The 14046-nt window shown below is 40.0% G+C and overlaps 1 protein-coding gene across 1 annotated transcript; it reads left to right on the top strand.

The window, feature by feature from the left end:
• The first annotated feature begins 5565 nt into the window (after positions 1 to 5565).
• LOC143027303 (uncharacterized) lies at positions 5566 to 10949 on the top strand. The gene is made up of 3 exons (XM_076188573.1): positions 5566 to 5698; positions 6428 to 8784; positions 10824 to 10949. The coding sequence occupies exons 1-3, from the start codon at positions 5566 to 5568 to the stop codon at positions 10947 to 10949; spliced, it is 2616 nt and encodes an 871-aa protein (XP_076044688.1).
• The last annotated feature ends 3097 nt before the right edge of the window (positions 10950 to 14046 follow it).

Here is a 14046-nt window from a genome sequence, read left to right as displayed (position 1 = left end):
TGGTGTTGCGTGTGAATAGAAAATAGTTACCCCTAAGTTTAATTTTCTTAGATTTTACGGCTGCCACAGAAAAGCTTAAAGGTTTTGGCATAACAATACTAAATGAGAAATTGTATGAGGATTTTTTTTATATAAATTTCATACAACATAAATTTATATATAAAAAAAATGAAAGAATAAATGAACAATAATAAAAAAAAATGCCAGAACAAGTTTAATGATTAAATAGTGTTGGATGCGTACATTTCAGTAACCTGTTGAATATTTAACCGTGGGTGCCTTATGTCCTCCTCAGCTCTCGTAGTTGTTTGGCTCAGGTGTTCTTGCGCAGACCAATTGCTGCCAAACTATCTTATAAGACGCCCCCTTTTTTGCATCGAGCAGACCCGCACCCCAAACCTTTTTGTATTTATATGAAATTATATATCATATATAATTATACATTATATAGAAACGGGTTGGGGAGACTGATAAAACTTTGAACGTATGTAACGATATATTCTTGTTCTTGGAATTATTTCATTATTCTAATTAAACAATGTTTTTCGACTTCACGCCCCCCCCTGGCGTAGACCCCAGCAACAGGAGGATCCTACGGGGTAAAGTTGGCCTTGAGCAGGGAGGACAGGTTAACGGGTTATCACACTGGGCTTCCACGGGCTTCACCAACGCCGACAGTTCAGAGTTCGTTTGAGTAAAAACGACTTCAGTTACAATATTTTATTTTTCAAATTTCTAAATATAAAATAATTTTTCCGTCACATGTAGCAAAGGAAAATGATGAACTAAGAAATTGTAAACCTATACGAATGTTAGACACACTGTTGAAATGTTCTTAGAGTCTAGATTTCTCTAAGCAAAGTCGTATCCTAGTTATTCAAATAGAGATTGGAAGTAAGATGTGGGAGGAAAAAGACCAATGTGACAACTCCTTTAGGCCTGCTGTTACATATTATACATTTCTATATAATGTGAGGAATGTAAATGCAAGTTAAGCATATCACAAATATCTATCAAACATAATAATTATGATTGTCAACTTTGTAGCAAAACATGGCGTTTCTTTTCATCATGTCCATTACTACCTGTCATCCTAATCCATAAAAATGTCTAAACTTTTCTTAAAACAACCGATAGTTTCAGCGCTCACTATATGATTACTAAGCCTATTCCGTTCATTGATCACTACTGTTAAACCAATTTTTGCCCATTTCCTTCTTAAATCTAAATTTGTCCAATTTAAATCCATTACTGCGAGTCCTGCCCTGTTGCCTTAATATAAACAGATTATCATACGGTTCGAATGACTATTTAAGTTAATATATTTCACCTTGTGTAGTTGCATCTTCAAGAAGAAAGTCTCATGCTGTAAGAGCTGTAAATTGTGATTTGCAGAAACATAATAGTTGATGATATACCGTGAATGATAATTACACTAAGATCCTTTTCGTTCTCCATCTTAGTTTTATCATTCTATTTTTTCAATATTTTATTTATCTAATGACTTGTGTGCATGACTTTGTACCTATTAGCATGTACCTATTAACACTAGCTCGCTTAAATATTCAGTACTCAATTTGAAAGATAATTTTTCTATTTTTACAGCTTTGTACCATCAGCAGTAAATTTCAGCCCATGATCTCTCATTTATACACTTGTAGTGCTACGTATGTATGCATATGTATATGTATATGTATATGTATAAGTATATGTATATGTAAATGTATATATATATATATATATATATATATATATATATATATATATATATGAGCAGTAGTAACTCAAGAAAGCGAAAGAGCTGAAAGCCCTATTCATAATAAGAAAACAAACAACGGACACCGTCGTCCTCGTCTGTTCTCGTCTCCTTTTTTTAATTTCAGCGTTTTCTGTCATTTAAATCTCTCTCTACCTTAAGAAGAAAAAAGCGGCTCAAGGATGGAATCCCGGAGAAAGCACGTGCAAAACAAAATTCCAGCAAATCTTCCAGAAGGTGGTTTCCAGAACCGGGAGCGAGGACTTCCTGAAAACGGAGGAGTAGTGTTATTGCCAAGGAGAAGATTATTTTGAGGGTAAGTAAAGTAGTACTATATTACATATACAAAAAGAAAAAAATATAATGCAGATTCAAGATAATCACTTTTGGATCATTGGATATTATGAGAAGCAGTGACTAATGCGCTAATACTAGCATTTTTTTTTTTTTTGCGGGGAGGGCAATATTGCCAAAGCTTTCTTTAGTTTTTTTTTTTTTAATTTCAAAGGAAAACTGTCATTATTTTCTTAGGATACAAGGGCAAATGTAGCCTTTTCTTTCCCCCTCAAACCCTTTGAGAACACAGTTCACAGAAGATATGAGCTGACAGTGACGCCCTGCGCCAGTAACGCACGTCGTTTTTGACACATTTGCAAAGATACAATTCTTATGTTGCTATTTCATTCTTGGGAAATACGGACTCTAATGGAAGCCAGTTCATCAGAAAACGGAGACCAGTATCCTGTGAGAATCAAAAAAATTTCAGAGGCGGTCAGGAACTTAGAAACGACATGTAAACAAATTGAAGAGGAATATGTGAGCAGATCAACAAAGCAACAGTAGTACCATCATGTATGATTGGGCCATCTTGTAGGTGCACCTACCCCACCCCCACCGCACCCCCACCTATCAGCCTCCATAAACACAATAGCTTCGATGGATTGGTGAGCAATCCTAATTCAAAGCTATTTTTATGTCAAATAAATTTCTTTTTTTTTTATTAATTTACATTTAAGATGACAATTAAGAGTATCAAAAGTAGACCATAACTATTTCTAAAGTTCATCTCCCTGTAGTACGTTTCTGGAAACATAATTTTCAGTATCCAGTAGTATTTTGTAAGAGGCTAGTAGATGTGGGTAGAAAGAGTGGTAGATGAGTGTTATATTTTTATGAGGGAGAAGAAACAATGTATAAGTTCTACTGGGGAAACTTTGAGTTCTGAGGAGTATGGGGAGTATGTATGCAGTACCATGTATAAATTCCACATTAATTCAAACAATTTCTACAGATAAGACTGGATTTATCATACTGATATATGTATGGTGCATGCCTGGGATCGAAAACATGTGTGACCTGGAGCCTTGCCAATATATATAAACCATGCCATTAAGTATTTTAAGGTTATACTTTTCTTTTGGGATCCATGAAGCATTGAAAATTCTTATGAAGCTTCACTAGTATGTGTCAATTGTTTGCTATAACTTCATGAGCTCTACGTTGGAATCAGTTGATTGTACCATCTCAGTTTCTGACAACTATGAAATTGTGGAGGTACACTCTCCACTTTGCTAACACCCTTAATACTGTGCATCATAACGTTGTAACATTCCTCACAGACAAACAACTCACCACCTTTAAAAATAAGAAAACATCCTCCATTGAGATTTAACACAAACAACTTTTCTAATAATGTAATTTTCTTAATTTCGCTTTTCTCCTCAGGAGGAAGACATCAAATACTATTAGACACTTTTTCCTAATTTTGTTATTGGCAAATTATGGCATCCTCAGACCTTGGTAGTAGTGAGTTTTACAAACAATTACTGAAACTGTTTTGTTTTCATAATTTGGTTGGGATGTTTTTAAAGATCAGTAGATATTTGGTGTTACAGACCTTTGTACATGTTTGAGTAAATGCTTATTTATAGCTTATTTTGGGTTACCATTAAGTTGATGACATCATCCACTGAAGGATATTTCATTTTTACCTTATTTAGCCAGTTTATGCAGAAATAATTGTAATTATTGAATTAGCTCCTTATATAATATTGCTATCAACTGTATATTTCCAGAATATTGTGATATCTCAAAGACCTATAAGAGGGTAGTAGAAAATGGTTGGTCGGGACGACCAAGTGGTAGCTGCCGAGCCCTGTGAGAGGCTAGTAGAAGTGGGTAGAAAGAGTGGTAGATGACGATTGTTATATTTTTATGAGTTATGTATTTACAGACAATACCCAAAGGTGAGAAGGCAAGGGTTGCATAAGTTCACTCTCTGCGTTATATTATATAAACAATAGTCGGGAGCCTGATACCCATTGATGACGTATAATATGTTTTACTGACTTGTAAACTGAGATATGCAGATATTCGAGATTGGTTAAGTAAATGATATTGCATATAGGCTTGTAACAACGGATCTGGTTGAAGAAAGGGTGGAGGAGAAAATTCAATTAGGAAGGATCTTAAATCTAATATAATATAAAAGATAAGTCTCCGCGGTCCAGGGTGGTTTCGTCGATTTTGTCGATTTTGTTAAAAACCTTCAAGTGCTCAGTCGGCGTGGCAATCTGCGGACACCTCCCTGTAAGCCCTCCGAGGGTGCAAGTCCTCCGAGGGTGCCAGTCCTCCAAGGGTGCAAGTCCTCCGAGGGTGCAGGTCCTCCGAAGTTGTAAGCCCTTGAAGGCTGCAAGTCCTCCGAGGTCGTAAGTCCTATGAGGGTACAAGTCCTCTGAAGTTGCAAGTCCTCAGCGAGGGTGCAAGTCCTCTGAAGTTGCAAGGCCCCGGCGAAGCCCGCGGCTTCGCGGTCCAGAGTGGTTTCGTCGATTTTGTTAAAACCCTTCAAGTGCTCAGTCGGCGTGGCAATCTGCGGACACCTCCCTGTAAGCCCTCCGAGGGTGCAAGTCCTCCGAGGGTGCAGGTCCTCCGAAGTTGTAAGCCCTTCGAGGCTGCAAGTCCTCCGAGGTCGTAAGTCCTATGAGGGTGCAAGTCCTCTGAAGTTGCAAGTCCTCAGCGAGGGTGCAAGTCCTCTGAAGTTGCAAGCCCCCGGCGATATGTTGTTACAGGGGACAGCTAGATGTTTGCAACGGAAGCCATATTGTCGTTATTCAAATAGAGGTTGGAGGTACGAGTACATTTGCTATTGTTTTTGCTAATTTTGATGATTAACATTATATCATCTTGATAGTTGGTATCTTTATAATTATTAGGTTCTTTAGGGAAGAGGGAATCAAATGAAGACATTGTATTAAATGTAGATACTTTGCAGTAAGTGAAATGCGCCAAAAATGGTGAGTTTGGAAAAGAAATATTTACGTTTATGTGGAAATATATTGTTGTCAGAAATATAATCTATGTGTAACAACTACTTAATCATACAACTGTGCTCATGCATAGTTGGCAAAAAGAAAAAGAAAAATTGGGAAAGGCGTCATTAATCCCACAATGCACCGCGCTCCATTGACGTCATTATTTTCGTGACGTCGATAGAAAACGCTATTTTTATATATATATATATCTTAAGTTTTCTGATTATCTACATGGATTTTTTGGTCCTCAAAATACAGAAATATGTCTTCATCACCAAAAGTCAAGGAAAATGTTGCCTACGCGCGATGACCATACACAAGGACCGAAAAATCTTCCCGCGCTCTGATGCCGACGTTATGACGTCACGTCGCATCACGCAGAATTGGTTTCGTCGATTTTGTTAAAACCCTTCAAGTGCTCAGTCGGCGTGGCAATCTGCGGACACCTCCCTGTAAGTCTATTTCGCACATGTGTAGATCATCATCTAACGTGAAAGAATGTCAGAGGATTCAGCGTCTCAGAAAAAGCGTCAACGTCAATTTTGGAAATGGGTGACGGGCTTCAAAAAAATCCCAAAAGATAGTCTGCGGAGCAACGTACAGCATCTTAACCAGTTACGGGCTGAACACGGTAAAGCTTTTCCCAACCTGTACGGTAAAACCAAGACTTTCTCAATAAACGAATCAATCAAAGAGTTTCACCGGAAAGTCATCAAGTTTAACGCCACTTTACGGGAATCCAAAGACTTTAAATACTGTGACGAAATGTTTGTGTTGACGCAGAATTAGTGGGAAGAATCATCTCAGCCGAAATACCAGACAAAGAAAAAGAGCCAACGTTATTCGAAACTATTACAACATGCATGATCCATGGTCCTTGCAAGGGTTTCGACGAGTCCCAAGCATGTTGTCAAGGAAAATCAGTAAACGGGAAGGATTTGTGTGGAAAAGGCTTCCCTAAACTTTGCAGGGGCAATCTTCTCTTTGGAAACAACGGGTACCCTCTTTACAAAAGAAGAGCCGTAGGGGAAGGCGGACATTTTTTTTACCAAGAAAGTTAAAGGAGAGGAAGCAACAATAGATAATTCGTGGGTTGTCCCTTATAATCCGTATCTGTGCCTTAAATATAACGCTCACATCAACGTTGAATGTTCAAATTCCATCAAAACTATCGCATACGTTACCAAGTACGTTAACAAAGGTTGCGACCGTATTCTGTTCACAAAATCAGGAGAAAACGATCAAATCGTCAACGAGGTCAAAAACTATCAAGAGGCGCGTTACGTTAACGCGAATGAAGCTACTTGGAAGATATTCAAGTTCCCTATTCACAAAAGTCACCCTCCTGTCGTTTCACTAGATTTACACCTTGAAGGGGAAAATGAAGTGTTCTACAACAAAGATGCATCAAAGGAAACCATCAATAATAAGGTCTCTAAAGATACCCAACTAACGTCCTTTTTCAAATTATGTTCCCAAAACGAATTCGCTGCCAGTCTCTTTTACCATGAAGTACCAAACTTTTTCTTCTACGAAAAGAATAAGGGAAAATGGACGGAACGAAAGACCAGAACTTCTTCTTTAGGAAGGATCCGGGCTGTAACAAGTAAAACTGTTGAACTCTTCTATATGCGTCTACTTCTAACACATAAAAGAGGTCCTACATCTTTTACAGACCTTAGAACAGGTCAAGGGGTAACACATCCAACCTTTCGGGAAGCCGTAAAAGCTGTGGGTCTCTTAAACGATGAAGAAACGTGGAAACAGACAATCATGGAGATCATTAATCACACAAACGACAGAAAACAGCAAAGATCAACGTATGCGAGTATCCTGGTGTTTTCTGACCTAGAGGATCAGTCAAATATCTGGGAAGAAACTAAAGATCTGTTTGCGAGTGATTTCCTCTATTTCAGAGGATTAACAGAGTACAATGACGAAATTTATCTGGACGCCTTAGACGATATACAAGAAAACGTTTTAAACTGTGGAGGTGGGAGAATAGTTCAATACGGTTTACCGCCTTCAAGAGACGGAGAAAAGACAACAAATGTCATCCGTAGAGAGAAATCGTACAACAAAGTTAGGCTAGCAGAAGAAGTTGAAGGTAAAAAGGTTCTCCTAAACGAGAAACAGCGGTTCTGCTACGAAACCGTGATGGCACGCGTAGAAGGGGGCAGAAAAGACTGTAACAATGGCTTTTTCCTAGACGCTCCTGGGGGTACAGGAAAGTCTTTCGTTCTAAACATTATACTGGATACAGTTCGTTCAACGGGAAAGATAGCATTGGCAGTCGCGTCTTCAGGTATCGCTGCAACAGTTTTACATGGAGGTAGAACGGCTCACAACATGTTCAAGATTCCACTAATGGAATACAATGAAGTACGTTCATGTGGTATCAAGAAGAACTCTGAGATGGCACGGTTATTAAGGATGACATCAGTTATAGTGTGGGATGAAGCTGTAATGGCCAACAGGAATACGATTGCAGCCCTAGATATTACGTTGAGAGATATACTGGAAGTCAACAGATTCATGGGAGGAATAGTTTTCGTTTGTGCTGGAGACTTTAGACAGATTCTCCCCGTTATCAGAGGAGGTGGTAAAAATGACGAACTCGAATACTGTATAAAGTCCAGTTACTTTTGGGATGATTTGATTAAGTTGGAACTAACAGAGAACGTGAGACTCAAAGCTAACGACCATGAAAACAGGAAATTCGCTAAAAAACTGTTAGATTTGGGGGCCGGAGAAAGCGGGGACATTAAATTTCCTCCTAGATTCGGTGTGATTGTCAAGAATCGGGAAGAGTTGGTGGAGAAGGTTTACGACAACTTAAAGGATAACTTTTTGAACGTTTCTTTTTTCGAGGAAAGAGCTATTATTTCACCTACCAATGATGACGTTGACTGTATTAATTCGATGGTATACGATAAGTCGGACAAACCAGAGAAGGTTTATAGGAGTGAAGATACTTCAGTTGATAACGATATGGACGTTCAGACATCCGTCTACAATTCTATGACGAGTCCTTCCCTTCCTCTTCACCAGTTAAGGTTAAAGATAGGTAGTATCATTATGGTTATCCGAAACATTTGTCCACCCAAGTTATGTAACGGGACCCGGGTTATGGTGACTAATTTACAGAAGAACATTATTGTAGGCAAGATTCTGGGAGGAACTTATAGGGGAGAACAAGTTTTGCTTCCAAGAGTAACGTTAGAGTCAACAGATACTGCCGTGCTTTTCAAAAGGAAACAATTTCCCGTCAAACTGTGTTACGCTATGACAATAAACAAGTCTCAGGGACAAACTTTTAACCGTTGTGGTCTTCTACTTGATTCAGCACAGTGCTTCGCGCACGGCCAACTTTACGTGGCGTGCTCCCGGGTTACCAGTTCGAACTCTTTATTCGTGTTTACAGGATTGAGAAAAGAGGGAGACGAGTATGTAAATAAACCTGCGCGTAACTGTGTGTATAAAGAACTTTTCGTTGGGAAAAACTTTCAGAGTTCGATCAACGTACCAGAACTGTTAACTGTTTCCGATAACGATGACCTAAAAATAGCTGAAGAGGAACCACAACAAGGAATCTCTGTTATTCCAAAGACTGCCTATTCGATCACCGAAAAAGAAGCGGTAGCCATGATTATGCCTTTCGATTCTGAAGACGAGAACAGTGGAGACGAATCAGAAATTTTGGCCCTCAAGGAAGAAGTAAGGGAAATACGAGCTGAGCTTGAAAGGATCAGGGCATGAAAAAGATACAGTGATGACGACGAAGACGACGATGATAAAGTTGAAAGTACTCCTCCACGGAAAAACCTATAAAAAACATAAAATGTAATGATAATGTTAAGGATGAATAAAAATTAATATTATTTTCTCATTTATTTGATACCAAAACATACCATTGAATAAACACTGGGCGGAGCCCAAAGGGGGGGGCGCGAGCAGCGCTGCAGGCCAAGCACCCACGGCGTAGCCGTGGACGGCGAAGCCGGGTGCTTGTGTAAAGTTAAAGATCTTTGGACCAAAGAAATCATACGTCTCTCAAAACTCTCGTAGGACCTGGATTGCGTTTTCTCTGGAGATTCCTTGAGTGATATTCAGAAAGCAAGTGTAAAAATTTGAAGAAGAAGAAAATCAAGAAAATTCTTCACCAGTTTAATTTAACTTCGATTGATGACTAAAACCGAAATAAAAGAACTTTAAAAGTGGGAAAAAAGACAACGGTGAAAGTTGTGAGGAAATGAGGAGAAGAGGAGGTTAGAATAAACCTATTACTTTCATATACTTAAAATCTATTAGTTTTGAATAAAATGTGCACATTACTGAAATATACTTGGCAAGAACATTGCGTCGATGTATGATAGCGAAAAATATATCTTCGTATATCGCTAGCAACCTAGGCCGTTTAGCCACCACGATCCTCGATAGCATTGATTTCAGATGTTTATCTTTGGAGAGCAGCACTGTATGGGGCAGAAACAAGGAACATAAGAGAGGAAGAGAGAAGGAGTTTGAATGTGTTTGAGATGAGGTGTCTGAGAAGTATGATGGGGGTTACTAGGCTGGATAGAGTGAGAAATGAGGAGGTGAGGAGGAGAACAGGGGTGGTAAGGGAGTTGGGAGATAGGGTGGATGAAAGAGTATTGGGATGGTTTGGATACATGGAAAGAATGAGTGAAGAAAGACTAGTAAAAGAGGTATGGAAGGCAGATGTGGAGGGAGTGAACATGGGGGTGCGACCTAGGATGAGATGGATGAATGGGTTGAAAGGGGCTTTGGGGAAGAGGGCAATGTTTGTTGAGGAAGGACGGGAGAGGACAGAAGACAAGGGTGAATGGAGAATGGTTGTATATGGATGATATTGTGATGCATGAGGTGGAATGGGTGGGGGGATGGGGGTGAGGTAGCGTGTATGAAAAAAAATTGACGCAGCCCGAAGGGATTTCTCCCTGTCTTCTCCTTTTCTGCATGAGGGAACGGAGAGGGGGGGGGGGTCGGCGATTTAATGAAGCGGCCTTGCTTTGGATGTGCTGTGTCTTGCGACACTGCCTCTGACCAAGGGCAGTGGACACGATGCAGGGATGACCCGTCATCCAGTAGGTGCCAAGATACGAGGGAGGGTGGAGGGGAGAGGAGTGTATTAGGGATGGAATGGGTGGGAATGGTTTTTATGCCTTTTTCTTTTTGGCTACCTCCCTTGTAAGGGGGAAAAATCCTTTGGTATATGTATGTGTATGTATGTATGTATGTATCTTTGGAGAGATTGATTCTCCCTATTTCGTCTATAATTCTACCATCTCATCAGATAAAATACCATTAGATATAAAGCTAAACATTAAAATATAGAATACCATTAGTTAAAAGAATAATAAATTATAGTAAACATTTATATCTAGTATATCTGTTTCCATTAAGACTATTTTGAATTTTTTCTTGATAATTACATATGCTTTTCATTTGGATAATTAGGATGATAACAGGATAATTGCAAATTGAAATAACTTTGATTTTGACAAAAAGAACATTAGATATAAATATACAAATTAAAAATGTATTAGAATACGTAAAAGCTATATTTAGTGAATTAGTTTTAATAGAAAAATTAAAAGGACTTAGATATTCTTGCTAGTTTATCATATGTATAACTTGATATTTTTTCTTTTTTGTTGGTTCTCCACATCGAATATGAGCGATTTTTTTTTACATTTATTCCTTATTTCCAATCTTGAACACAATTTTCTCAGATTTGGGTACAGGGTGAACGTAAAGCATTGAGAAAGACATTGTACATCCTTGAAAAACACGATGTATTCGTCAAAGAACTGAAGTCCCAGAGTTTTCTGACATTACTGATGAACGCAAAACATTGAGAAAGACTTTGTACATTCTTGAAAAGACGATGTATTTGTCAAAGAAGAGAATCCTCAGAGTTTCCTGTATTGAACCTCAGAATGTTCGATAGCATTTTGAGTTACTAAAGTAGAAGAACTTTATGGAAGATTTCCATAATGGTTTACGTTCATCTACGTACATCTGTAACGTTCATGCAACTAAATTTGTGGAAACTGTGGTCAGGCTTGGAAACAAATAGAATAAATCATACAATGCTCACACTCGATGCAAATAAGAAAAGAAATTATAGACGGAGAAAGATGTGGTGGTGGGGTGGGATCGCCGATTAAGTGAAGTGGCCTTGCTGTGGATGTACCGTGTCTTGCTGCGTAGCGTTTGATTCAGGGCCCATCATCCATGAGGAGCTGAGATGGGAGGGGTGGAAAGGGTGGTGGAGGGGAGTGAAATGGATTGGAATAGTGTAATGTTCTAGCCTTTCCTGGTGAGTAAATCAAAATCACAAGACCTTTCTAAAAGTCTAATACGTGAAAAATGATTACACTGGCAGACCTTTCTTGTCTGCTTTCCACCTCAAGACTGACAGATCTTCTCTCTGTCGGTGGGGGTACATCTGCAAAGTTCTGCATCAGCAAAAATGAATGGTGTACAGTTTCTGATATTACTACATTTATTATAGTGATACAAGTTTTGGATACTATCTTATTTTACAATGGTTAGAATGTTTAGTTATTTCTGCTCATTTATTTATTATGGTTATTAATCTAGGTTACATAGTATATTGTGTATGGGTAAAAGGTGTTCTTAGGAATCAGGGGTACTTCACGGTTTGGTCACGTGAAGGAAGAGGTTGGTGATGTGTGTGTATGTATGTATGTTCGTATGTGTGTTGCTGTGTAGTTTTCCGTTGTGTTGTAATCTGTGAGATTATGGTTACAATAGGGGTGGGAATAGGTACGTGCCTTTGATTTGGCTACCTTCCTTATAAGGAGTAAAAGCTCTTGGTATATCAAACTTAAAACTCACTATCGGAAAATAAAATTTGAAGTGACAGATTTTTGTCTGTATATTTCGACCACTTGGTATATAGATAGTTTAAAATGATCAAAATGAGTGTTCTGAATAAAGTCTCGAAGTTGGTTTGAAGACGAAAGCTCAACTCGATAGATCAAAGCAAGGCTATCATGATCGATGATGTGATTAAAAAAAAATTATGAAATTGATTGTTTAGGCCAGATGACAAAATAACTAAAAATCATGAAAGTAAATATTGGTAAACATATTAGTAAGAACATCATGAGGGGTTCTGTTTGTTTGTCTGAAACACGATGTTTCCATTGCCTTCGTCAATTGCTAAGCCTCACTTGCCGTAGAACATATCTGGCATTACACGCCGATTGTATACAAAGCTAAGGAGTACACACAGAGGAATGGAGGAATCAGTACTGGGAATGACGTTGAGAGATGAGAAGAGGACAAAGTGGGTGAGGAAGGAAACTAGAGTGAAAGATGCTACAGAGAACATAAAAGAGCTCAAGTAGAATTTATTGGGCAATGAAAGTGGTCAGAAAGGAAAAAGAGAGATGGAGTACATATGTTACTGACTGGGCGCCGCGAGACAGGTAGAGAGACTAGATAGAGAATTTTGTAGGAGTGGTATGGCATAAGTTGGCGTAGTCATGCAACACATTGAATAGTTTGAGAGATGCTTTCAGTAGCTGAATAAGAATGGTTCACACAAACACACGAACGCATATACGCACGCACACGCAAACACGTTCACGAACACGCACGCACACACGCACGCACGCACACACACACATGCACCCACGCACGCGCACACATGCACGCACACACACGCATACGCATACACGCACGCTCACACACACGCACACACACATATGCGCACACACACACACACAAACACACACACACACACACACACACACACACACACACACACACACACACACACACACACACATACGCGCGCACACACACACGCACACACACACACACACACACACATACACACACACACACACACACACACACACACACACACACACACACACACACACACACACACACACACACACACACACACACACACACACACACACACACACACACACACACACACACACACGACTCGGTGGCGCGGTTGGTAGAGTCCCCGAATGTCACTACGGCGGTCCGGGTTCGAATCCTGCCCAGGGGTGAAATAATTTCAGTATCGTTGCGCACGAGTCGTTACTCCAACTCTCGTGCGCGGGGAGTTGGGTGTGTGTGAGCGTGTAGATCGGTCATACGAGCTCTAAGCTCTCTTCCGGGAGGAATAGCTGTCGATCACGAGTTGAGCACGTGATCCAAAGACTAAGGTGAATACACACACACATACGCACGCACGCGCAGAAACATACATACACGAACGCACGCAAACGCATATACACACACGCGCGCGCGCATACGCGCACACGAACGCACACAGACGCATACACACACACGTGCGCGCGCATACACGCACATGAACGCATGCATACGCACACTCACACATACACACACACACACACACACACACACACACACACACACACACACACACACACACACACACACACACACACACACACACACACACACACACACACACACACACACACACACACACACTCACACGCGCGCGCGCACACACACACACACATGGACAACACACACAAGTATAATATATATATATATATATATATATATATATATGTGTGTGTGTGTGTGTGTGTGTGTGTGTGTGTTCACCATGGTCTTTGGATCACGTGTTGGACTTGTGATCGACATCTATTTCCCTCCCGGAAGAGAGCTTAGAGCTCGTATGAGCGATCTATGGGTAATGCTGTGACCTTGCACGCACACACACACCCAACTCCCCGCCCACGAAAGTTGAAGTAACGGCCTGAAGTGCAGTGATACTGAAATTATTTCAGCCTTGGGGAGGATTCGAACCCGGACCGCTGTAGTGACGGTCGGAGCCTCTACCAACCGCGCTACCGAGTCGTGTGTGTGTGTGTGTGTGTGTGTGTGTGTGTGTGTGTGTGTGTGTGTGTGTGTGTGTGTGTGCGTGTG

Source organism: Oratosquilla oratoria, chromosome 8 (assembly GCF_046742065.1).
Source record: "Oratosquilla oratoria isolate Oo_2021 chromosome 8, ASM4674206v1, whole genome shotgun sequence".
Taxonomy (NCBI): Eukaryota; Metazoa; Arthropoda; class Malacostraca; order Stomatopoda; family Squillidae; genus Oratosquilla; species Oratosquilla oratoria.
Note: the sequence above shows the minus strand (reverse complement) of the source record. Positions and strands in the feature narration are given on the sequence as shown.

What these genes read in the sequence shown, in the direction of transcription:
- LOC143027303 (XM_076188573.1), top strand. Translation starts at nt 5,566, where the DNA reads ATGTCAGAGGATTCAGCGTCTCAGAAAAAGCGTCAACGTCAATTTTGG. An exon ending in CCAGTTACGGGCTGAACACG is followed by an intron (nt 5,699 to 6,427) that starts GTAAAGCTTTTC and finishes TCGTTTCACTAG; the next exon opens with ATTTACACCTTGAAGGGGAA. An exon ending in TTTTGGCCCTCAAGGAAGAA is followed by an intron (nt 8,785 to 10,823) that starts GTAAGGGAAATA and finishes CAATTTTCTCAG; the next exon opens with ATTTGGGTACAGGGTGAACG.